This window comes from Dreissena polymorpha, chromosome 14, assembly GCF_020536995.1.
Source record: "Dreissena polymorpha isolate Duluth1 chromosome 14, UMN_Dpol_1.0, whole genome shotgun sequence".
In the NCBI taxonomy this organism is placed as follows: Eukaryota; Metazoa; Mollusca; class Bivalvia; order Myida; family Dreissenidae; genus Dreissena; species Dreissena polymorpha.
Genome location: NC_068368.1, coordinates 63413233 through 63441017, shown reverse-complemented (window position 1 = coordinate 63441017; position 27785 = coordinate 63413233). Strand labels below are relative to the sequence as shown.

The 27785-nt window shown below is 32.9% G+C and overlaps 2 protein-coding genes across 2 annotated transcripts; one reads left to right on the top strand and one right to left on the bottom strand.

Annotated features, from left to right (window-relative positions):
- On the bottom strand, positions 1–1763 carry LOC127858475 (zinc finger and SCAN domain-containing protein 26-like). The gene is made up of 3 exons (XM_052395663.1): positions 1699–1763; positions 848–963; positions 1–590 (listed from the first exon to the last, which is right to left on the bottom strand). The coding sequence occupies exons 2-3, from the start codon at positions 959–961 to the stop codon at positions 429–431; spliced, it is 276 nt and encodes a 91-aa protein (XP_052251623.1). The 5' UTR covers positions 962–963; positions 1699–1763; the 3' UTR covers positions 1–428.
- A 22012-nt stretch (positions 1764–23775) lies between these two features.
- On the top strand, positions 23776–26682 carry LOC127857433 (uncharacterized). The gene is made up of 2 exons (XM_052393827.1): positions 23776–24526; positions 26030–26682. The coding sequence occupies exons 1-2, from the start codon at positions 23776–23778 to the stop codon at positions 26680–26682; spliced, it is 1404 nt and encodes a 467-aa protein (XP_052249787.1).
- The last annotated feature ends 1103 nt before the right edge of the window (positions 26683–27785 follow it).

Genomic DNA, 27785 nt, shown 5'->3' with positions numbered 1-27785 from the left:
AAACATCGCAAAACTTTAATCAAGTTATAATTAAAAAAGAATCACAGATTCGATAATACAAATCACAGATGCGATATATTAATGAATAACGTAAATCCAAATTATTGCACAATTATTTGAGAATGATTTCAAACACACAAACGAACTAAACGAAACCTAAAAATTAATCAAATTCGGATAACTTTAGAATCATTTTGAAAAGTAAAGTAAAAGTAAAACAACGAATAAAATAACGTAAAACGATAATGAAGTTACACAGACAAACTGTAAACCATTATGATTTTTAATCAGTATTCACGGATTTATGTGAAGTCCTCACGTATCGAGAAAGGTTTGTTTTGCGTTTGTACGTTTTGAAACACTCCTCACTACTGTAACACTTGTCATGCATGTGGGTATTGACGTGCTCTCTGAGGTCATTCTTACTCCTAACTGCCAACCCACACTGGTAACATTTCACCAATCCCTCTTTTTTGCACTTTTCTCTCTAGCCACGAGTAGGTACTTGTCCGCAAAGCTCCTGCCGCACTGTACACACACGTGACATTGGGGTCCTTTGTTCGTTGAAGCCTTCTAAGATTGTAGGCATCCTGAGAAAAAAACAACATATTTTATTCACGTGACATTTCAATGCGTAAACACGCTATTTAAAAAATGTTAGTATCTGAGGACACGCGTTCGTTAGTTTTAAATTACAAACGATTTGACGATTATTGAGTTATTTCAAAATATATGATAACCTGAGAGATGAGATATATTGTATATTTGTGTTGTTTCAAGAAAATCCGTTCATCTGGTTAGCATAACTGTATAAAAATGTAACTATTTTTAAGGTATTTAATCTTACCTGAAATGCTTTCCCACAGCAGTTATAGTTTCCAGAGTTAGCGTGTCCCCTAATGTGGCGCAATAATCCAGCTCTGGTCTTCGACATTTTTCCGCATTCGGAGCATTGAGCCATACCTTAAAGCAAATATAATATCAAAAATAATATACGATACATTACTTCACCTGACAGTAGTGTTTGGCGCCAAAATAAAAATGGAATTTGATACAATAACATAAAGTGTACACTTATTTAAGGTAAGCATGGACTTGTCATCGATTTAAGATGCTCGAGCGTAAGATTTTAATATTATAATGGGGATTGTACAGAATGCCTGTAAATCATAATTATGTATTAGTTCAACAAGCGGTGCAAGCGTAGTGTAAAGCCATTTTGTGTTTTACATGCTAGCGCATTTAAAAATCCCGTTTCAAATACATTGTTAACAAGCATTTTTTTAAACAACTAAATAGAACTGAAAAACTTAAAAACAGTATACCACACAGATCCGTTGAAAAACGTATACCACACAGATCATATTACTGTAAGAATAGTTTTCTTGAATTTTGTTTCGTAAATAAATAACAGAAACCTGAAAATGGATGCAAAATGATATAGTGTAAGCTCCGCCCATAACATTTATTTCTTAATTTCACCAGAGGTGATGTTTTTGTGTAAAAAAAAATAATGTCCCCACACTCATCCTACGCTTTTCTAACCGTTCGAACGCGCGGTTGCACTTTACTGAAAAAATACTTATTTGTTTTATAAAATCATGATACCTATAGAAAACTCTCATGAATGAGCGGGCTCTCCACTTTATCCCATTAAAAATGGTGACAAATTAAAAAAGTTATCCTTAAAAATCTTACCTTCGTCGCGCTTTTGTTGATATTTTACTCCCCACACAAATCTTAAAAAGTCACGTGGTATAGGCACCGTGATGTTGTAGGAATTCACAGATCTACATTAAATTATTACTTAAAGAATGTAATCTTGAAACAGACTAGCTAAAAACACACATTTAATTTTCCTCTACGAGTCGTTTGAACCGAGGGGCCGCCATCTTGTTTTCAAAAGTAGTTCCAAATCCAATATGACGGCCGCCTTCGTACATCAGAGAGACGGTGTGGTGTAGCCCACTGTCCGAAGTGTTCAGATTGGGTTTAAATTGGTTTGAGGGCTAACCGAACCTCACTGTTACTTTAGAACGAATCACATACCAATCGCTCGTCTAAAACGATCTCAACAAAATGACCTTTTGAAAACAGAAAATGAAAAGGTTATTTTCAAAATGTGACGCGTTAATATACAACTTCATACATAATTTTAGCGTTCCAGTGTAAACATTATTTGACAAGCATTACAACGAATAGGTTATTAAGTGTTCATATGAATATGATCCATATATACGTCCATAACTGAGTAAGAGATGAATCTACAGACAAACAAGATTTAAGAATCTCAGGACAGAAATTTTTGATATTATCAACTTCTGTATTTAATTGTATATAACACATATTTGACATGATTTTTACTGTATATACACGATTTCAATCAAGAAGTGGCGCCCGGTTTGGTTATAATTCAAAATAGAAGATTATATAATGGTTTGATAATGTTTGATTATTTTAAGATAATACATTCTTCAAACCAGTTTCATTGGAAAACAGTCGGCAAGCAAGTTTTAGCAAGCAAACCTCCTTTCTCAATGTATATAAAACTACATTTTGATGAGCCGAGACCTTGGCACTTGCATCAAAATGTAAAATGTGCATTCTGAATTACCTCCTGAGCACGTTATTACTTAACACATAATGTGCAGACATAACGTATACGCAACAAGGAAAGTTTACGTCGTGATTGCATAGTGTAAGATAGATAAGCTTCAGTTAATTTTATCGGAAAATCGCGTTTAAAAAATGCATTTATACTATCATAATTCGTCTTCATGCAAGTTGGAAACGCCATCGAGATATGTTTGATTAATAAACGTGGAAATTTACATATAAAGCTACAAAACAAAAGTGGAAATTTCAAAAAAATATATTACCATGAAGTGTTTGTTATAACTGACAATTATGTTCAATAAAATGATTGTTGAACATCGTTCGGTTTACATCGATGAAAACTGTTGATCAATACCCCCGTATATTATATCCATACACATAAAAAGAGAATAATAGGTTAATGACGTGGATGGAGAATGGTTATCTGGCAAGTTCGGCTCACCCGATAAGATCCTACGACGATCCAGATAACAGTTCTCCATCCACGTCACAAACCTATTATTCTATTTATCATGTCACATTTATTTCTTTTTATTTTATGCTTTTCACCGTTTATTTACTTTGAAAAAGAGTTTATCTGGAGAGTTTCGCTGGAATAATAACGTCATTTCGTCAAACAAATGACGTCATTTCCCAGTAAAAACAGAGCGACTGACGGATATTCGACGTCACGTGGTAAACGAGCCTAATATTTTTGATGTTATTAGGTGACCTGGTCATCAGGCTGATTTAAAGGCATGTGACAGGATAAAAGCATGGTATTACTTCAGCAGCAACCTTATGTCAAAGGACAATTTGCCCAACAGTGTGACATAAAATACATTTATCAGACAAAACATACATATTTAAAAAACACAAAATAAATAATGATTAACACTCGGGTTGAACTGGATAAAATGGAGCTCAAAACCACACTTTTAACTTATTCACAAAACCTTGAAGTGTACGCAAAATAAACATCAGAACATGAAAATTCCAACTTAAACGTAAAAAAGAAAATATAACCCCATTAAATAAAAGGTTATTTTAAGTCTAGTAAAACTTGTACGCGGTTGAAGCTATTATATTGTAATAAAAAAACGTTGCTTTTCATTGCTATCTTTATTTCGTTTGCTTAAAACCAAACTAAAATTAAACCTTCATCATATGCCGAATGATCAAACGACGACCTATCATTCGTCTTCATATGCTAATGGTTTGTTAATTTTGTGTTTGAAACCAACGTCGAGTGTGTATCTATTAATTAAAAACAAGAGACATAAGTGCATTATATGATTGCAAATATGTTCTTAAAATAACTGCGTTGGTTTTTAAGGAATTTTATGAATCAATAATTTATGGATCAGATAAATGTCATGATATGACATAGAGGATATTTGCTCGTTTATTATTTCACGAGTGATCATAGAAAATATTATTTTTTCTATGATCACGAGTGAAATAACAAAAGATCTTAAACTGACAGGAACACATTTTCTGTTCTTTTTATGCCCATTTTTCAAGAAAATAAATAACAGCTGTTTCCCTTTCGCTGAAAAGTTACCCTTTTTCCCGTGACGTGCCAAATACACAAAATGACCAGCGAATTTCTCCTGTTAAATTCTTTTACAATGTAAATAAAAGCATAAAATAAAAAGAAAATGTGTTGATTTCGATGGAATATCGTTTTTAATGATCATAAAAAATATCTATAAATCTTGAAGTAAATCTTGATATGATAATCTAAAAATAGAAAAAGTAGTTCCGAAAAGGTGTTATTTTCACCGGTAAAAATATTAATTTGTTTATTTTTACTGCTGTTATTTCACTGCAGATATGTCATATTGGATAATTAGGTATAAAAAGGAAAATGCGTCTTCGCTCAAGTATTACTAAGCTTTCCATCTTCGAATCAATCTGTTGATAAGCATACTTTTCTTAACCATTCGATGATTGCTTAATTTATATCAGCCTAATTGGTTTTTAAATACATGTAGATGGTATCTAAGAATTTGAATTAAAGATAATAAGCCGCTTATAAAGTTCTGTTATTCCAAGGAAACGGACTCAAGAGGGTCTTTATGAGCAATTACTCTAAAATTGTAGGTTAAAGCCAACATGATTATTCGAATTATTTATTTTTGTGGATCGTTCTTTTTCTCTAAAATAACAATCCAGTTGACGTAAAAAAGTTTTTAAGGAATCAAATCATTGGGAAAGAACGTCTAAAGTATGATAATATTTTTGAAATAGGTCGGTTAATGATACAAATATTATTGGAAAAATTAAACGTTGTTTAAAAAGAACACGGTGAACACATGAGCATATTTGAGTCGCGTTTTGAGAAAACTGGGCATAATGCATGTGCGTGAAGTGTCGTCCCAGATTAGCCCGTGCAGTCCGCACAGGCTTATCAGGGACGACACTTTCCGCTTTCATGACATTTTTCGTTTAAATGAAGTCTCTTCTTAGCAAAAATCCAATTTAGGCGGAAAGCTGACTGCACAGGCTAATCTGTGACGACACTTAACGCACATGCATTATGCCCAGTTTTCTCTGAACGTAACTCTTTTTACGAATGACATGTACTTAGTACGGTTTTATTGACAATGTTGATGCAACTACATGTTATCTTTTAAGTGTTTGTGGAGTTTAGAATCGACAGATCCAAAAGACCAAGAGAAACCTGAAAGTCATGTCTGACAAAAAAATGAGTGCGTCTAAATAAATATCACACACTATACATTTTAAAGCCCTTTATATATTGGAAAAAGACCCGGGAACGTTGAGCAGATGTAATCAAGAAAAGAAGACGTTATGCGGGTCCAAGATAAAGACATAAATGAAGTTTTTCACATATTTCCATATTTTATAAAATATTTTAAATAATTGAAAATGATAAGTAAAATAACAAAACATAACAGTTAAATCCAAACCTTTTGAATTCAAAAAGGAGGAAACGAAACACAATGCCTGTGAAACGCATTGCTCAAATGGTAGCATGTGTGTTAAGTGCCATGTAAGTACAACCTTTTTGCAAAAATTATCAATACAATAGTTCAATCCGCTTTTTACCTCTTTTGTTTGATGATCATTAATAAACTTTAGTTTAAACATTTTTCTTAGTATAATTCATACATTTTTGTATCTTTGAAAATTGTTTTGAAAGTAATTTCTTTATAAACTGCAAACAAGTCCTTTTACATGGCCACTTAAAGTAAATAAGACTGCTTTTCAGAAAGCATTGTTTGATGACAAAGAATCACTAGGGCACGCATGTTAAATGTGTCGTAAATTACCATGCGCTTATAAGCGCAGTAATTGATTGTTCTAGAAGGTATGTGAAGTAGATAGCACCAAAATGCCCTAGACATTGTCTATTATACGAAAAAACGAACAGTTAAACACTAGGTGGCTTACTTAGAAACCATTAAAAGCGAAACGTTTATCCGAGTCATACATGTTTTTTGTCATGCAAAAAGCAATACATATGATGAATGCAAAACAATAAAATATAGAATTTTCATAAGCAGCCTAATAATATACCCATGGTCTTAACACCCTTCATTACGGTTTCTTCCAGAGATGCATTACGACGATATGGAGTTTGTGATAGAAGATGCTAATTTCTCACATATCGTGAACAAGAAGAAATGTAGTCGATATTTTCATTTGCTGCATTTCATTGTGCATCCGAAAGGTTTTGCGTAATTGAGTTGCAATCCTATCGAATTTATTTGTCTGGCATTGCTTTTTTTATTTAGATACCATTATTTTTTTCTACTTGTATGTGAGTGAACAATTCCTGGTTTAGTGTGGGGTTAATTCAACTACTGCTTATTGACCGTTCACAGTCGGCGACCCCGAATAGAATACAAAAAAATTGTGTCGTGTGGTATTGACCGCAGTATATATTGGACAATATGTAAAGGGAGATTATACGATTTTGTCAAATATTGATGAATTTATATAAAATGTGTAAACACATTATTATACATATATTTCAATATAGATTAAAATAAAAAATAAGAAGAACGTGTGTCGAAAAGCAAAATTAGCCAGATATTTAATTCTGAAATCGAAAATGTCTGTACAGTCGAATTCGCCAGCATGTATATCATGCATGTACGATGTGAATCTAAATTTATTTTTACTGATCATTTCAATTTCTTGCAAAGATATCATACGACACACGAACACTAACTCTGACCCTAATAAAAAGACGAATGCTTCGGTTTTCTAGCAAAATATGTACGAAATACCAACGTCACAAACGGCTAGGGGCGCTAATTTGTATTTGCTGCATTTTTTGAAATTCGTCTTCAATGTATAATTGTTCCTGCCTATTGTGTGTTATTTAACATATCTTTATAAATATATTACAATTTAACACATATAAAATCGTATAATCTTCCTGTAAATAAACAACGAGCCTTGGTGAATAATTAAACTTAACTAATGATAATGTGTTCTCAGTTCAATTATGCCAACATAATCTTTGGGAGATTAAAAAGTAAACAGGTATACCGCATGAAAACGATTATCGTTTAAGACGTTACATCAAGACAAGTACATAAAACTACAGGTATCAGTTTGGAAACAGGCGAGGAAGCATTTAATGGTTTGTCTAGTGTGTTTTTTTTAAATAAATACACGTTTCTCTCAATTTGGTATATATAATTTAAGTAAATATTTTTGTACAAACATATGAATTCTTGTAGGCATATAATTCTATCACTAAAAAAACAAATTAATATCAGTACTCGCTGTTTACAATTGTCGGATTTTCTGGAAAACTCTTGGCAAATACAAGTCTTTGCTTTTCTGAATATATCAACCATTTTTATATATAAAGAAAATGCAATATAAAATAAACAAATCAAACAGTATGCTTTTACCATTTCCGAATGAGTGTTTTATCTATCAATTATTCTTGCCTCAGATATATGTCGTGCAAAGGCAAATTCGTCTTCACTCAACCAATTACACAGCTTTTCCATTTTCACTTCAAGATTTGATAAATTGTTAACCCGTCGATGATTTCCTTTTTGTAGATATCAGCATGATTGTTTTTTTTAAACAAATGTAGAAGGTATCTAAGGAGTTGTCTATATGATATAAACATCTCTAGAGAATTAATCATGCAGTAAACTCTTTCGGTACAAGTAAATGAGGTAATAGTATTGCAAAGCAAGTGTATCAATGTTTAAGTTATGAAACAAATTATAAATAAACTATTGATTAAAACTGGGTTCAATGCCTTGCAAAAGTAAATTCCGAACATATGGGGCTTTGCGAACCTAACAATTTCTCCAAATTAAATCACAAAACAAAACAATCGCGTCTAAAAAGGATCTCAATAAAATGTACCTTTGCACACAGCTAAAAAATGAAAATATAAATGCGAAAACGTGGCGCGTGAAGAAATACTATCCAAATATTTAAGTGTTATAGTGTCGAAAGTATTCGTCATCCATAAACACGTATAGGCGATCGAGATATTAGTATACAAATTATTATGGTCAATATGCAAATAAACAACTAAGTTAGAGATATAAATACAACCATAAAATGTTAAAAAAAAAGATCTTTAAAGTGTTTCATCAACATAAAAAATAAGTTGTACCGCTTAAAGCGAATGAAGACTGGTTTATGCAAAAATGATGTTTTGAACGGTGATACGTTCTTCTGCATCCATACTTCACAAATCAAGCTGCTGATATATTAACCAGACGATCAAGTCCACACAATCTATCAGGAGTTTGTTTTCCTTTTAACCATTACTGTATTTAATTGTATTTAAACCGAATCAAACATAATTGTGTTTTCATGTAATGTTCATAGATAAGGAATTGACATTTTATTGCCAAAAGCCCTCTTTTTAATGTTTACAGTGATTGTTTAAGCAATATTGTTATTGTTATAGAGAATTATTTGCACGACCTCTTACTCTATTACTCTATTATACACGGTTTCAAGATTTTGGTGATTAGGGCCTCATAATAGACTTTTTAGCATTATCATTTTAAGATAGGCATAATATACAAATACTATGTTAACAATGAAATCAAACTTAAAATCAGCGAAAATGATTGGATTTTATTTGTAATCATGTGACATGCATCTTTGCTTTACAACTGCTAGATTTACTCATATTTCAGAGATGAAATTGGAAAAAGTCGAATTGTATTTAGATTGAGATATTTAGTACAACATTCACAAAGAAAAAAATCAAACAACATTATTCAAAGACATTTAATTATAAAACTAGCAAGAAATCCACAATTGATATATGTGATCGAACCAATGAAACCGATTAATAGATTACTAATACAGCATTGTGTTCGAAAATGAGAAAAAAAGTAAATAAACCTTATACTATATTGCAAAACCTCCGTATATAAATCTAATGCAATATCCCTTATGTATTCTTGATCAAAGCGTTGAATCGCACTTTGGTGTAAGTCTAACGTTTGTTTTGTTTTTAGCACTAGAGTTACTTTCCCTCCATGGTGTTGAACGCCAAAGTGCGTTACCCTAAGAACGCTCTTTGGTGTCGAACCAATTTCGGAATTAAACACCAACGAATCCTATATAATCACACATATTTACATGTAATGATGTCATATATAAGTGTGTCGAGACTTCTCTTAAGATATATTGGTATGACAGTACGAGATTAAAATATCAAAAACACTTTGCAGATAAACCGAAGCCGATACATTTGCTAGTAATTTAATTAAACTTCTTCCACTTATCAATAATCACAATGGTATCGATTAATGAATTCACATAGTAATTTAAATATGGAATTATAAAGAAATCGTGTGTTCCTACATGTCATTCGTTATCATGGATATATTTTATAGAATATACTTAATGATTTTAATAATTGTACAGTGTACACATTTTTCGTACATCTTAAAAAGTAAGATAAAATAAGACTTTTAACATAATGATTTGTATCACATAGTTGGTAAGATATGGCGTTCTTCAAACCAGTTCAACGAAAAACAGTTAGAACGCAAGTAATGTTGTGGAATAAATCTTCACATGCGTGATAACATCTATATTAAACTACCCGTTATGTTCTGCGATCTTGGCACTTGCATCAAAATGTACAATGTGCATTTTGAATTACCCCCCCCCCCCCGAACCCGTTTTTATTGAAAACATACTGTGCTGCTGAAATGGCTTATCAGTAGTAAGAATAGATTTGCATGGTATTGACATATTGTTAGGTTTAATACATAATACAGAGAACATTCTTAGGATATTAATGTTCATACCAGATATTTATATTATGATAATTCGTCTACATACACGTTAGAAAACGCCAGACTGTTATCAATTAGATAAGACTAGTAAAGGTACACAATATATAAACAAAGGAAAAGTGGAAATTTCTAAGAAGTAAATTGCTACAAAGCGTTTGTTAATAGTGACATTATATCAACAATCTATATCAATGATCCTTTCAAAGTATTAATTACTATCGTGTCGTTGAATACATTGAATAACGTCTGATCACTCTTTAATAATACCCTGTGTAAACCCCGTGTTAACCGCGTTAAACCATAGTTTGTATGAATGAAGAACAAAACAACAGGGTGTAATTTCAGCAGCACCTTTATGACAAGGAACTAATTGCCTAACAGAGGAACACAAATATATGTGGTACACATACATACGCACGCACGCACGCACGCACGCACGCACGCACGCACGCACGCACACACACACACACACACACACACACACACACACACACACACACACACACACACACACACACACCCGCACTACCGCACACACACGCACACACACACACGCACACCCGCACACAAGCACGCACGCACACGCACACAGGGCTGAGGTTCATCATGCTTAAAAGGAGCTCAAAACCACACACTTAACCCTAAGTTATTTATAAAAATGTTTAAATGTATATAAATTAATAGTAGACAATCTGCTCCTAAAGACGGAATAGCAACTGCACTATACAGGAAAAGCAGCGGATATACAAAGTCTTCCACCAACAAGTCATTCAATAAAAGGACCATATCTTAAGATGTTTGTATACTATACTATACTTTCCTTGAAGTACATTGTATGAACGAAACAAAAACAAGTACCATTGATCCCTAAATGTACGGATAAATTGTACAACTGATGAAAATGGCCATATTGTACCAACACAAGCGTATACGAGTGTTCCAGACACAGATGCTTTGACTTACGCGTGCAAAGAATGTTCCACATTGAGATGTCTTTGTAGAAAGGGTGGAGTTTCATGCTGCAAGCATTGCAAATGCAGAAGCAAATGCCAATGCAATGTTTGTAAAAAAACAAATATTCTACTTTCTGTCCCTGTACAGATTGATAAAAAAGGGAAACAATCTAATAGAACATGTCATAGAAATTATTTAACATATTTATTCTTTAATGTAAGCATTAGCATGTCTAAGAAGTTATGTGTCTATCTTTGAGGATTATAGAGTCACGTAAACTGCAGACTCAGATCAATATATATTTTGTTTTTACAATTTAATTATAGTGTAAATTGTCGGTAAAAATAACAAGTTTCATATTAACGATGTCATATTTGTGTTAATTAAGATACGTTATTTGTATATAGTTTAAAACATGTTTGTTTCATGTATTGTATTTCTGTAGTAAGTATTAATTCTACGTTTGTTTACACACAGCTGAAAGTATAATATATTCTTCTGATGACTTTATCAATATAAAGAAGTGAAACTTCAGCTGCTGGAGCAGTATTGATTTCTCATTATATACAATCAGTAGGTCCTTTATTTAAGGCAAGTGACCAATTGCCAAAACAGTACAAAACAGCACAAAACAGCACAATACAAAACAACATAAACACATATAAAAATAAAGCTGGGGTCACCGCTTTGGAACGGTCAAATCAAAGCATTGGGGGTTTAAACCGGTTTTAGAGCGCTCATCCTCACATTGACCCAGTAATATTCATGATACATTTAAGTGTAAATAAAATATAACTCATAGCCTTGCAACTGAAATTAAACAAAAATAAAAGAGAATTAAAACGCATTCAATTTAATTTCTATTTAATAGCTGAATGGTATGAAAGAGACCAGAGCAATAGAGTAACAACTTTTTGAGGAACGATAAAATGAAACTACGAACAAGTGTCAACGACATTCCTTCTTTTTAGAAAACGATTTAAAAATATAGCATCATAAAGATAATTGTTCAGATCATCATCGCGCAAATACAGGAACAAGCAGCAATAACGGGTGTAAAAGATCCATATTACATAGCTTGGTTGTTTATGTGCCTGCATTTTGATTAGATTGACATCTTGTAATATTCTTATGGTGTTTTTAATTATGCCAGTATTGACACTACAATGCACTGCTTTATAAATGAACCAGTCAAAATAAAAAATACTCTGTTATAAGTATGATTTTTCCATAGATCTATATTGTTTTTGTTATTAGAAGTTTCTGTGATGCACTGTTTCATATATACATACATTTTGTTTATACAAACACATGCATAACATGTATGTACTTTTTAGAGTTTTATCAATCTTCTTTTTAACCATACAACATGTTGTACTATTGTAATGGAACGGATCATAATGTTAACAATTCTATACCAAGTACTAAAATATGTTAACATATTAAATGAAATAAACATAATTATTGAAAGTTAATTTTGAAAATTGTGTATGTTGGTAAATTGTTAAAATATGTTTAAAAATAGCAAAATTCAATAAATAAATTGGAAATATTTAGAAGAATGTATTGTATTTCTTCAAAGCATACACTTTTGATTGACCTTAACTTACCCTGATCTTTGTATAGGAACCGGAAATGATTTCTGCATATACCAAATTAATACAACTATGTATTGAACTTAAATTTTAGTGGCACTTAAAATAAATTCCGCCTGATTTAATCGTTCTGTATAAAACTTTATTAATAAAACTGTATATTAAAGAATTATAGTCAAATATACTTATACAGCACTTGCCCTTTAAACATACTCAAGAATATTACACAAAGGAACTGTAATAGAAAATAAAGTAAATTTATAATTCATTCCGAATTATTGTATCGGAAATATATAATACTTAAAAAAATTTGAATGCGGTGCCCTACAAAATGCTTTTCTTTATTTTAAACTTATCATGATTTACTTTAATGAACCAGAACAAATGATAAAATAAGCCGAATAGTTTTATCCGAAGATTTTTACACTTTTTTTGTAAAGGTTACACTTTTGAAAAATCAACTGACAAAGCCCTATATCATAGTTAACATCAGTTTTTAATACAGTCCTTGAACTAAATATGTAATTAGTTAAATAAGCATAATTATATCATTTAGTTATACAAACAACTATTCCTACATTCACTGTTTCTAAGCAAAATTGTGTAGTTGGTGGTGTCACATAATGCCTTTGTATTTAATGAGCATTTAAGTAATGACCTTGAAATGAATTTTGTTCTACTTTACACTGACACTATATTAAGAAACACTCTTTGAGCATATATCGATTATATAATAAAAAAAAACATTGTATAGGTAGAAACCATAATTTTGTAGCATTTATTACATTTTGACCTTTAGATGACCTTGACCACGACCTTTTTTAACCTCAATGAACAGTAAATCTGAAAGCCTCATATTAATGATTGAAACATCAGAAGAATTTAAGTCAAAATATGCAGGCATATAAAACTAATAAAACTAAAGATTTGAACAGCAACGGTTCCTTAAAAAGGACATCCTAATGGCCACCATCTTGGTTTCCATGGATATGACTAGAAATTAAAAAATCCACCCTGACTAAAATTGAACTTAAGTCATTCCCCTACACAATGAGATCAAGAAATGCTCTGGAAAAAATGTTCACATAAATATCCCCAGGGATTGTACTAAAACCCCCATAGGAGAACCATTCCAATTAGATGGCTAAAACAGAGAATATTTTCCAATTTAATTACAATTAATAGCCTATATGTAAGTATGTTTAATGCGGTAACAATGAAATTGTAATAATATTGCTCGATGCGATTAAATATGTTTTATATTTAGTTTGCTTGAAACCCAATTTAAATGAGGATGTTATTGGCAGCTGAAAGGTAAAACGATGACATCACATACGTCGCCCGTCTTAAGAATCTGATGGTTTGTTAATGTAGTCATTGAACGAAACGTCGAGAGTGTTTCTATTAAATAAAAACAAAATACAAAAGACCATAACGTGATTTTTGACATCTTTAAAGCATTTCGGTGTTGGCATCCAGGGCATTTTAACTATCAATACTTCGTGCATCAGATACAATAAGGTGCAATAACGAATGCGCCCGCGAATGTATCTTCACTCAAACAATAGAAAGCTTTTCTATGTTCGATTCAATTTGCTAACCTGTCGATGAGAAACTACTTGAAGCTTTAAGCTATTTAATCAGGCTGTTTACATCCTGCATAACGTCTTCTACCTGACAGGAGTGGAATATATAGAGAATACTAGGTTAGCGTTGAATACAGAGAAGTTTATGTTGCGAGGCTTAGAACGCCGGGAGCGCGAGCCTTATCTAAATAGTTATACATGTTAGTTCCTCTTTCTGTCTCTCTCTTGTAATTTAAGAAAGATTTGAGATACAAATGAAGTCTTGTAGATATATTTTTATGACTCAATCAACAAACTAAAGCCGTTCTCACGCTGTAAAACGCTGATGTCGGTTGTTTAGGAAACACTTTAAATGTTTTCCAAAATCTATACAAAATTCCTTGCTCCCCTGAATATATCCACCGGTTATTTACGTAACTGTATGTAACTATGAATAAAAAAACTTTGTCCTTTTACACGGTAAAAAAGTGTTACATTATTGTTTACTACATGTTTATAAAAGATCAAAACAACAATAATATGTTAATAAACAGCTTTGTGTACGTTAACAATATATACTAGGTACACTAGGACAAGTACACAGTTGACAAATTATATACGAGCTCTTTAAATTTAAGTGTGACAAGAATGCATGAGTATCAAAATATCACTCCCGTGATGTTATATATCAGTTCGCCGAGACAGCAATATTGTTTTGGTATAGCACGTCAAGATTAAAATATCTCATACAAGTGATGATGAACTGAAGCAGATACAATCACAACTAACGTAATGTATCAAGCTTCCTCGCCTCCATTTTCGAAATGGTATCAATTAACGCAGGCCCGTTGATAATAAGCATGGGTTTAACAAAATCACATGTGTTCCTATATTTTTCGTTTATCATGAGCAGCTTGTATATCACATACTTGCCAAAATTATAATTTATAAAGCGTATACATATTTGATATATCGTTAAATGCTGAATGTAAAATCCCCTTTCCTTAGTACCATTTAAATATAATTGTTGGTTAACCTAACAATGTCCCGTTCTTTTGACCCGTTTAAGGAGGACAGTAATAACAGAAGTAACATTGTAGACCTTACCTTCATAATACTCGAACATCGATATTGAAAGACCTTTGATGTGTTGCGGTCTTCGTACTTGCATCAACATGTTAAACGTGTATTCATTTAAATTACCTCCTGAGCATGTTGTTACTTACTACACATTGTACTCACGTAATGTATCAGCATAAAACACAGCCTTGCAAAATTAAAAATATAAAAAGAATACAATACATCTACATAATACATAGTAAATAGAAAGGTAATATTTTAAACCATGTTATTGAAAGTTATATATCCTAGGATAGTTCCTCTTCATTCACGTTGGAAATCATGAGCCTGATATCGATTTCAATTAGATACATAATGTTCATAAACACAACCCATGTAACAAGATATTAAAATACAAAAATAAATATGGACAGTGCGACTTTGCTGTATACAATAGAATAACGTGCATTCGATTATACTCAAATATACAATTAGTAAGTCAAATGGTGTCTGTCTGGCGATTGAACGCTCAATTATAGAGTTGTATCACGATCCTTTCAAAGATTTCAAGATATTGTTAATAGGAGGAAGCGGTATTACGAGTTTCTTTAAAATACGTAGGTTCTTACTGACCTGAGTGTTCTAAAAACTTTTCTGTGTAGCCTGTTGTTTAATCAATTTCAATTACAGTGCATTTGCCTGAAAATAAGGAACGGTTTAATATGGCTGAAAACAGTTAACAGGGCCTAATAAGACTAAGCCAGTGTATGTGCCCGATTGTCACGCCCGTCTAGATATCTTTCCGAAAATCTATCCGGTAAGAGGCCGGATAAAATTGTTTGCCGACATCATAATTGAAAACATGTCCTGTCATTCGTTTGATAGTTTTATGTATAAAATATCAACGATAAATATATTTAAACGTACAGGTATCAAGTTTGAAGTGGAGGAAGGAAACATTTAATAGTTTATATGAATATTTAAACAAGTTAGTGTCTCTTTCTGTTCCTCTCTTGTATAAAATTAATGAAAGATTTTGCGAGGAAACAGACGAGGTGTTGTAGATAACTATCTTTATGACTCAATAACGAAGTTAATGTTGTTTTTGCGCTGTGAAACTATATCGCTTTTTTAACTAAAAACTTGACATTTTTTTCAAAAACTAAACACATTTCCTTGCTTCTCTGAACATATCCACCTGATATTGACGTAAAATGTAATCATGAAATAAAAACCTTGAAACATTGTGCGTTTACGCAAACAAATAAGTGCCGTAATATTGTTTACTATATTAAATGTCATTCTTTTGATAGTTTTATGTATAAAATATCAACGACAAATTCAAGAATTCAAACTCTGAGCCGATGAATACAAATTCACTGGGTTTATAGCATAATTAACTTAAGCGCGTTGTGAAACACTAAAATGAGCACACAAAAAACACACTCAAATAAACAGGTAATATTATGATGTAAGAGCTAGATGAAAGTTTGAGAAGATTAATACATAATTCGCTGAGTTTATAGCATACTTAACTTAAGGGCGGTGTGAAATACTAAAATGAGCAACAAAAAACAAAAAACAACAAACGACAGGGTTTCTGTTGATGTTTTCCTGCGTCTGATTGCAAAACATTATTATTATAATGCATATTGAATGTGTAATCGTGTCTTCAATCTTTAAACAAAATGTGTTGAACAATAATCTTTTAAATTTTACGTTTTATGCAATCGTGTCATGATCCAATTTCTTTTAATTTTTCTATGCATTTATTTCAAAAGTGCACGTTTTTACTCAAGCCACCTATAATAATACCGCGGACCCTACATTCTAAATCTTCATTGCACATGTTTACATTAATAACGTCTTCAGCGCGGTGACGTGGTAAAAGTTGAGATAGATGATATCGGCACAGTGACCACCACGATAGCTTGACCACCACGAAAGCTCGACCTCCACGATGCAATGACCACCTTATAAACTGAGATGGTCCGTGCCTTGCTTGCTAATGGTTGTTCAACACAGTTATGTTTAAGTTCAAATGGCAATAACTATTTTACTAATTCAAAAGTGATTGTGTGTTGTTTATTTGATGTGTTAAGCTGTTCAACTGTTGAGTTGTTTATTGTCAAGTCATTGTTTAATTGTTCTTGTTTGAATGAGTATTGAAAATTTGAATTGACTGTAAATGGCGAAATGATCTATTTTATGCTCTTAATGAATTTTATCAAAACTTACATTTAATTACATGTATATACTATGCAAGATAAATATTTCCCTCGATTTTGTGTGTGTTTTGGCTCTACCGATGTCAAGAAAAAAAACAAACACAAAAAACACACAAACAAACGACAGGTAATAATATGGTGTATGAGCTAGATGATTATATTTTCTCAAATGTTTTAAATAAGCAAATAAATATTTATTCATGTCAGTGTAAAATCGTTTTTTATTTCACGAGTGATCGCATAAAATATGTTTCACGAGTGGCGCAGCCACGAGTGATGATTTTATTTTTCTATGATCACGAGTGAAATAACAAACGATCTTACACTGACATAAATAAATGTTTTGTTTCTTGTATGCCCCTTTTTCAAGAAAATAATTAACAGCTGTTTCCCTTTCGCTGAAAAGTTACCCTTTCTCCCGTCGCGTGCCTCAGTGCATTTCAATACCCAAAATGACGTCATTTTTTTAACGAAATGACGTCACCATTGAAGCGAAATTTTCCAGTTAAACTCTTCTGCAATGTGAACAAAAGGTGAAAAAAAGCACAAATTAAAAAGAAAATTGGCTGGATTCGGTGGAACACCGATTTAAATTTACTCGTGATCATAAAAATCTTGATATGGTAATCTAAAATTATAAAAAAAAGTAGTTCCGAAAATGTGTTATTGTCACCGGTTAAAATAACAATTTGTTTATTTTCACTGCTGTTATTTAACTGCAGAAATGTCATATTTAACCATTAAATATAAAATAAGGCGTGTAAAACTTGTCGATGATTGACTACTCGAATACATCAGCATTGTTGTTAAATGAATGTTGATGGTATCATAGGACTTATCTTCAGGATATGACGGCAACGATGGTAGATTATGGCCGGGATTCTAAAAGTACAAGTGAACGTGGTAATTATATAGAACAGCAAGTATATTATATATATATTATATATATAAGCATATATTTATCAACTATACAAGTTACCCGTGTATACATCATTTCTATTTTAAAGTTGTTTGAGCTACCTTTTAAAGTATCCGTTTAAACAGACCTTTGTCTGGAATCCAAATTATCTCCCTGCACGACTTCAGTTCACCTTTATATACATGTGTGTTGTATGTATATGCGCGCATAAACAAACGGTCTGAAACCACCCTAGTATTAAATGACAATAACAATACATGGCATTATTGATATATAAACAAAATATATACATATAAATATATAGAAGATTGTCGAACATTTAAAAAAAACAATTATTCTCAAACGGATATTGTTGTGTTCTTTTCTTTTTGAAATGTTAAAGTTATTGTTTTTAAAAGGTGGCCTTGAGCAATGTTTATACCGGTAACTAAACATTCTTCAAATGTAAAATACTTGCTTAAAGAAGTTTTTACACGCATATAAATATCAACGAATATCATGTTTTAAGCACTCATTCAAATTGTGTTCAATTTCCTACAGTACTTGGAGAGGGTTCATCGCATAATCCGAAGACTATAACATTAAAAAGAAGCGATGATATAATTTGGAAAATCTTGGTCGCAAATGTGTGATAATAGCTTGATACAGTATACGAACAACCATCGTTAACATGTTTCGCATGATACAGACGGAAATTAAGAATTGTTTGTTCCGTTCGCATCAGGGACTTCATTTATTGCGCTCCTTATTAGAGTATCCTGGATAGCAGAAACGAACAATATCAAATAGTTGAGCACGGTTGCGGTATGTCATATTATATCTTGGATTATTATGAAATAGGTATTGCACGCAATGGATATGATCCAAGCGTGTATCTTTACGGCATCATTAACGATCAATCATGAGAGTGCAGATCTTAATTTAAAATCTAGTTGGCATTGTTTCGGTTAAGTTGCAAATTAGTTGATTTGTCTTGCCTTCCACAACGCACAAGGCATATTGAAGAAGAGCCTTAGAAAAAAAACACGTTAATATTGGCGTTTCTTTTAATAGCTTGAATGCATTAAATTAAATGTGTGATGTTACCCGGATGAAAATTATTTTTAAAACTGACTTAAAATACAACTATCAATCAACAATTAAATACCCTTTATTTGAAAAGTGCGTGCTTGAGGTATGAGTTTGTTTTTCAACTTACCGGAAAAATTGCAGTAAAGATGATATTAGAGAAAAATATTGAGTTCATGAAAAAACGCTTACTGCATATAGTATTATTTTGTGTGTGTTTGAGGATTTGGGTGTTGTTCAAATACTACAAGATACAATCGCCTTCTATAATGTATCCTTCCTAAGACACGTAGATTGAGCAATATGATGTTGTCAGACACAAGGTGGAGCACATTTATTATCATGAGTCGTGTTCTGAGAAAACTGGGCTTAATGCATGTGCGTAAAGTGTCGTCCTAGATTAGCCTGTGCAGTCCGCACAGGCTAATCAAAGACGACGCTTTCCGCTTAAATGGTATTTTTCGTTGAAAGGAAGTCCCTGTTTACCGAAAATCTACTTTAAGCGGAAAGTGTCGTCCCTGATTAGCTTGTGTGGACTGCAGAGGCTAATCTGGGACGACACTTTACGCATATGCATTATTCCCAGTTTTCTCAGAACACTACTCATTTATTATCATAATCGAATGGCTGTTCTCGGAACGCGACTTTTTTGTATCAATCATTAGCACAACACCGTTGGGATATACGGATGGTATTACAGATAAAAAACATAAAGGTTGGATCTAATGGTGTTTGCATTGCCACCTAGTATCCTAATGTATTTGTCTCTTTATCTTATTTCGTGAAAGCCGTTCAAATGCTATTTACGACTAGAGATTACGCCAATGTAAGACGCGATTTATTTTTTAACCACAACAGCTACAATTACTCATCAACTACATTGTATTTTCAGTATGATACTAGTTTTTGACGATGCTGCGAAACATCGTCTGAGTTATCATATCATGAAAACATTCTTCATAATGGCAATATATGTAAAAGACCGAGCCAGTCCGATTGAGATAGCTCGATTTTTCTAATCGGCACACCTCGCTGATTATCATTGATAAAGGTATAGAAAGCTCAGCTATATATAGGACAGCATATTCTGGGAAAAGATTTAATAATAGTTTGAAAACGTTAATTTTAAATCAGTTATATTCAATCCATTATATGTTTATAGATCAATGAAACAACTATGAATTTTCTGTATTGTATTTGACATTTGTCGTGATTCAGTAAATAAATTGCGAATTAAAACGTGTATAATTTACTTTAAACGCGATCATGAGTGTAAAGAAAACGAATTATTCCGAACCTGCCATTTGTAAACGTTGTAGCGACTTTGGTATATGAACAGCATAATAGCCGAATTATATCTGTGATACTCGCTCTTCTGCGTGCCTTCTCATTTTGCATATTTAATAAACTTTTCAAACATAAATTACAGAGCCACATCAGTGCACATACTATGTTTGACAATTCATTCGTTTGTTGGATATTGTTGGCTGTTTTAAACACATATAAGGTCATATCGCGGAGATTTAGTTAACCTTACCATGTGTTCATGGGCGAACTCACGTATTCAAGTGCTCTTATGACTATGTGCTCATACCCACTTTCGATCGGGAATCATCATGAAATTATTGCCGTACTTAACGTACAAACATGCCTAAGCTTATTGAATTAGAGAAAAAGAACAATAATCAAAAGAGAAAAAGTATATGTTTATGCACATGGGATTGTGAAATCACGTCCGTACACATAGCATCATTAACTTAGGAAAGGAAAAAACGAAATATAAAGTTTGGTATGATATACATGTGAAATTAAAGAGCATGGTGTAATTAAAGAGCATGTCAAGTTTTGAATTTATATGCTGAAACGTAATGTTATAACCCACAAACGTTTTACTGTAACAGACAGTTTTTTAAGATAAGTGGTACAGAAAATACACGTCGAATACCTTTTTAAAGATATTTCTTGTTATATTTGATCGAGATTGTAACCCGCCTCCCAGTTCCGCTGAAAAGATCAAGTTCCCGACGGGTACTACTTCCGCGTACCCCCAATTTTTTGCGTACCCTACATTTTTCGTACCCAATTTTTTTCGTACCCATTTTTTTTCGTACCCAAATTTGTGCTCGTAACCAATTTTTTTTTCGTACCCAATTTTTTTCCTACCCAAACTTTTTTCGTAACCAAATCTTTGTACGTACTGAATTTTTTTTTGCATACTTTGTGTACCCAAAATTTTCGTACCCATTTTTTTCCTTCCCAAAATTTTCGTACCCACATACACAATTGTGGTGATGTAGATAAACTTAAAAAGATGCTTTTATATCAATCTTCTTTAAAAGCATCGTCACACCAGTACTGTCAGTACTTTGATTTTATGTTGAGATCATTCATGCTTTTACAATATGCGTAGTTTATAATTAAAAAACAACACAACGTGTGCGGCAAATTGAATGTATTAAATCAATAAGCAAGTAAAAGCAATAACGAAGTGAAATTACTTCACTTTTAAAAGGATAAGTTGGCTATGTAATGAACGTAAAATGTGTCTTTCCCAGCCTATCCCAGTACTTTAAGAGCATATTTCATACCTATCATTGAGGCCGACAGACGTATTTCTCATTTTCTTCCAGACAAGTTCAATTCACGTATTATTTGTTTCTGTTTTCAAATTATTATAATATAAGCGTCTTAATTTATCTCATGAAAGAACGAGTTTTTTTTAACTTAATAACTCAAGAAAAAGAATGAAAATTGAACTTACGGAAAATATGTTTGATTGAAATCAACAGTTAACTACACGCATGGGATTTTACATTTGTATGTGTATAATATTAGAACAATAACATGTACTGAATGAAAAAAAAAATTAAAGGTGCGGTTTATACTCTGCTTCGATAACGTATGCATCTTCAACCGACTTCGACATTTATCCCCCGATCACTGGCATTTAATTTGTTTCAATGGATATCAGTAGACGACGCCATTCGAATCCTTGACAGCAGTGAAGAGCAATTAATCAGACAGTAATATTTTCTGTTTTAAGTTTTTAATGCAACACACATATCAGCCTCTGAAAATATTGAGACATAACCGGCTGCCCTGTCTATAATCGATGCTGCTATACGAAGTTGTTATTGGACTAGTGTTTCTCACACAAAGCGGAGGGCGGGATGCACTTTATGGCAGCGTTTCTATTTGCCAAGACTTCTGGATACTTTTCACAGAAAACAATATAAATGCCTCTGTCAAAGGATTAAGTCACAATTGCATCTTGAAACGGATTTTAGGTTATGGTACAAATCAAATGTCATTAAAGAGATTGTTGACATGTTAAACATGGACGTACATTTCAATGCATTATATTGACTGTAATGAATTGATGTTAAGAGTAACAGTGATACAGTTTATTTATTTTCCTGGAAACTCAATATAGAAATTAAACTAAAGGTTTGCTATTAGGATAATACAGGCATCAACGAGTGTTTTCACTGGAATTTAATAGCCGAGTGTATGTTTGTAGTCGTTACTTATTACACCTGAGAGAAAGAAATGGGTAACTGTTAACTCATATCTCCAGTCAATCGAGGTCCCGATTACATACATTTGTTCTTGGATACAATTTAAATGATTAGTCAGGATTTAAAAATACACTCATATACCAGATTTGACGAAGAAATCGTGTCAATATAAACGTGCGCCAAAAATGAGTTTATTTTATTTTGTTGTGCGGTGCATGGCATAAATTATATATTTTTCCTAAGATTTTTTGGTTTCTGGTGTTTTTCAAGAGCCATGCCGCTCGAAAGTTAACGTTATAACGACAAGGTGATTACATTTGTATAATTAACGAAGTAAGGAGATAATATGACATGGACTTAATGTGCGTGTTGTTATTACACATGCATATAAAAGAACAATATTTACCATTGTTAACATAAAAAAATGTCTTATTATCAAAACGGTTAAGACATGCTAGATGAAAAATTAATTATCAACAAAGAAGGAGATTGGATTATTTACAAAACAAGACACTAGTGCTGAAGAAATAATCAGTTACTAATTTCACAAGTTTTTTGTTTTACTTTTTGTACGAGCGAGTATATCTTTAAAAGAAATATGTGGAAAAAAAACATATCATTATAATACCCAAAAATAAAGAAAAAAAGCACAAAACCATTTATATGAAAACGTTATAATTTACTCATTGAAATAAGCACGCATTTTTGCAATGGCAGAAAAATATGTGCAGCGAAATATTCCGGTTCTTATCTTCATGAACCACGTTCATGCGTTGAATTTGAAAATCATCAAACGCTTAAGTGTGCAGTGATGGAATTCGGCATCGCGTCTACCTCTGATAACATTACACCGAGTGCTACAACGCATGCGGCTGCAACGGTACTTACAACACTTAATGACGCAGAACGGAATGTTTCGTTGGAAAACAGATCAATCGTTTATATTACTTCAGGACCTATTTTTAATGCTTATGAACGGCTGGCTTTAGATATTTATATGTATCCAATAAGTCTGCTTACTGCGTTTATGATCATTGGACTTATCGGTAACTGCTTCGTGTTGTATATATTCTCTAAACAGTGGGAAAGGAATAAAACATCCGTTTTTATCATTGCATTGGCCGCTCTGGACGTGGTCAATTGTACTTTAATAATTCCGGTTGAAATCTCTGTGTTTGCGAAGCCGTTTACGTATGACCATGACGTTTTCTGCAAAATCTCCAGATGCTTGTCCTTCATTGTCACGGCCAACTATTCATTTGTCCTGGTCACTGTGGCATACGACCGCTACCTCATGGTATGCAAGCCACTCAAGAGGATCACATATGGACAGCGTTACGCCACGAGGGCCTGCATTGGGGTAGGCCTTCTAGCGGTCGCAACACAATGGCCATCTCTTTTTATCTACGGAACCTACACATTCCACTTACCATTCCCAAAAGGCAACGGTCACCGTTTGTTAAATTCCACGAACGCATCAACGTTTAATGTAAATCATACGGACGTGCACTATTTTATAGAAGGCAAAACCTGTCACCTGACGAATTACTATGACGATGTTAACAAGATACCAAAGTTCCTGTTCCACGGTTTCCTGATGGTGGCTCACGTGATAATTTTTCTTACGCTTTTCGTGGTGTATACGGTGATCGGACATCGTCTGTTCTTGTCGTCGTACGTCGATATCCTTGACAATGGCAAGCTAGCGCCAGGGCTTTTTAAAAGAGGCATCGTATCGGCTATAACAGGTAAAATACTTATTTAAAACCCCTCCTCTCCGACATCATGTCAATCATACGCAAACCGTACTTATATATCACGCAAATAAATGCTAAAACTATTTTACAAAACAACTCGGTACAGCTGGCGTTGCTATCGTAATGATCTAATTTAAATGGATGAAATAAGATTTTAATTGTTAATTATTAAGCTTTAAATTCTAAAACAAAAAAAGAACTTCACTTAATTCAAAGATAAACAACGATTTTACAAGTTAACAAGTAAATGTTCATTCGTGCATAAAGACAAGTTTTTCTGATACACATGTCTTTATAATAACATAAAATAACTTGAAGGCGAGTTTTGTCACATTCTAGAGAAATTAAAAACGGTAAAAGACAGTTTTAGTCGACACGGAAAAAATATTTTATAGAGTTACCAATTAGTAGATTATCTAAATAACTTGTTACTCGTTATATTCATGTTTCCTAATTAGAACCTAATATATAACAACAATCATGTATGGAAGTATCAGCACTTAACCATGAAGATAAACATCTGTAGCTTGTCATATTTATGGCAATAAAAACGGACAAGTGGACGCCACAATTCTGAATAATTTCAATAATAATATACATTACCATATGAAATATAAACTATGTTAACACATCCAAATACAATTTTAGTCGCAACGTAGTTAAGTTCCATGAAATACATCAAGTTTATAGCTTACAATTGAGGTAACTGCCTTGAAAAGGTCAAAGCAAAGCAGATCTCAGGGGAGGCAAGGCAGTGTAAGGGGGCCCTAACCTCACGCTTGCCGTTCAGTCTTATTACAACTATTGCTTCATTAGACGATTCCACTATGGTTATACTGATAAAAAGGTTTCAATATTTATAGTCACCATAACGTCTAAGAATGATATGCGACCGTTTCATGTAAATACTGCATGCAACGAAATGGAAAATATTGTCACTTTTTCTTTAAGAATTGGCTGCATACATAGTAACCCCCAGCATTAATTCCTAGTTAACGTTTAACATATTCCTGAACGTTTGTTCGAATTTCAAATGATAGTATACTTTACAATGTATTATATTTGATAATTTAGACTTAAACGTTTTATTTGCACGTATTACCACAGTATTTTGTGTTATAATCGGCAACAAAACTAGCTTAATAGTCTACGACTTCCTAAGCTCAAACAATCGCAGTTTTTATTAAATAGTGTTTGCCAATAGTAATTGTTAATATTGATATATGAGTCATTTGTTGATCACCATATCTCTATTTTTACTTACGTATATACAAACGTTTTAATTGCAAGAGAGTAAGGCATTAGTAGGACGTATAATACCTATATGATTTTTTTCTACAGTGACTTCTGTACATGGAATCAATAGGTCTTTATTAAGATACCCACGAGACTTATTGGTTAATCTAGCTGTGTTTGATTAGGTGCATTATAATGAATGACCTATTTACACCACCCTGAATCTACATTCTGGTAATTCTGATGTTCTAAATTCAGGTACGGTGGCCAAAGGTAAAAGTCCGAAAAACAGTATAACAACAGATTCGTTTTCAAATAAACAGGACAAGCGCGCGCGTGCGCATAGCGACGGTCAATCAGATAATGCTGACGTCAAATCATGCACGACAAGTATAGGAGACCTGCGGAAGCCCAGTGACCCTGTAGCGTCGGGCGACGAACCAGATTATGCGCAGTTCAAAGGATCGTTTACTGCCTTGGAAGAAGAAAACGTTTTTGAGACAAACGGGAACAAAAATGGCGTCGTTCGAGCGGTTGATTGTGTAAGCATAACGTCCAATCTAGGCGCTAGCTCAGACGTAAGTATGGTATATTCCTCCGTGCCGCATCGACAGGCTAGACCGGGTGGCGACTTGAAGGAGCTCTCTCTGAAAAAGAACACGTTAATCATGAGAACGGTTACGTTTACGTTCATGTTGAGTTATCTCCCTTTCTTGATCCTCGTCATGCTGAGGTACGCGGACGAAGACATTCCGTCAAAGTTGAAGAGGAACTTCAAGATCGTGTATCATGTGTTCCTGAAGAGCTATTTCTTGAATAGCGTATCGCGCCCGTTCATTTACATCGTCATGAACGAGCAGTACAGATCGAAATTACTAAATCTGATATGTAGCTGGCGAAGACGCTCATAGAAACATCTTTAAGCAAAATAGCCACAGTTCGGGGCGAAAGAAACATATTTTCTGAACATCGTGAATTTTATATTAGAATAATCTATCAAGTCTTGATCTCCGATATTGCATAAGATAATACAAGAGTATTTATATTATATTTTAGCGTACACATTTAATGAATTGTATACCGGATATTTAGTTTTATTATCTGCCAAAGGTAAAACGTTTTTATTAAAAGCATGGTTGCTTGTCACTTTTGGCGCGTTTAAAATTTTAGTTCTTCACACAAACATGTTTCTTTGCGTCATTATTGTTCCGTCTAATGGTTAATATTGTTTTAAGTTACATATTTCATGGGTTTTCGCATCTTTTGTTTACCAAAAAATTAATACATAAAACCTGTAGGCACGTCATTGTTGGAGTAAAGCATGTTTCGTTCTTAAAAAAAAGTCGGTTCACGATTGACATATTGCATGTGTTTTTTTCTTGAAAAATAACGTATTTAGGTGAATATTGACATGTTATGACTTAGCTATGGGAACAAACCAATTTATTTTAGTCGGTATTCGCTGTTCTTTTTTAAACACTTGTATTATCGTCACTGTTTGTCTTGCATTCGTAAAAATGCTTGCATTCGCGTTATTATTGGCCCTTAATATTTAATGTGTATTTGCTTCAATATTTCTCTTTCGTGCTTCAGTTTTCCAATAAACAGGTGTGTATGCTTATTATTGTTCAGTCTTTCTCAAATATTTTTATGGACATTTATGTTGGCATAGTTATTGGCCACTCAAACTGACACGTATACTGTCGTTATTGTTGGTTCGTCATGATTAAGTGTTTTTCAAGCACTCTAATGCTAGCGTCAGTACTGTTTTGCCATGCTTACGTTTTTTGAAATAGACGTTTTCGCTGTTATTGTTAGAGTTACTTCATGTTTTAGTTCCAATTTACACTTTTTGTTATAGTTTTACCATTGTTTTTTTTTAATGTTTTTGTAATGTAAGGAGTAATTTGAACCGTCAATATTGTTCTGTTATATTTGAAGTTCAATTTTGCCCAAGTTAATATGTTAGTTAACTTAAATTTGAACATCTTAACCTCACAACTTTATTGTCGTA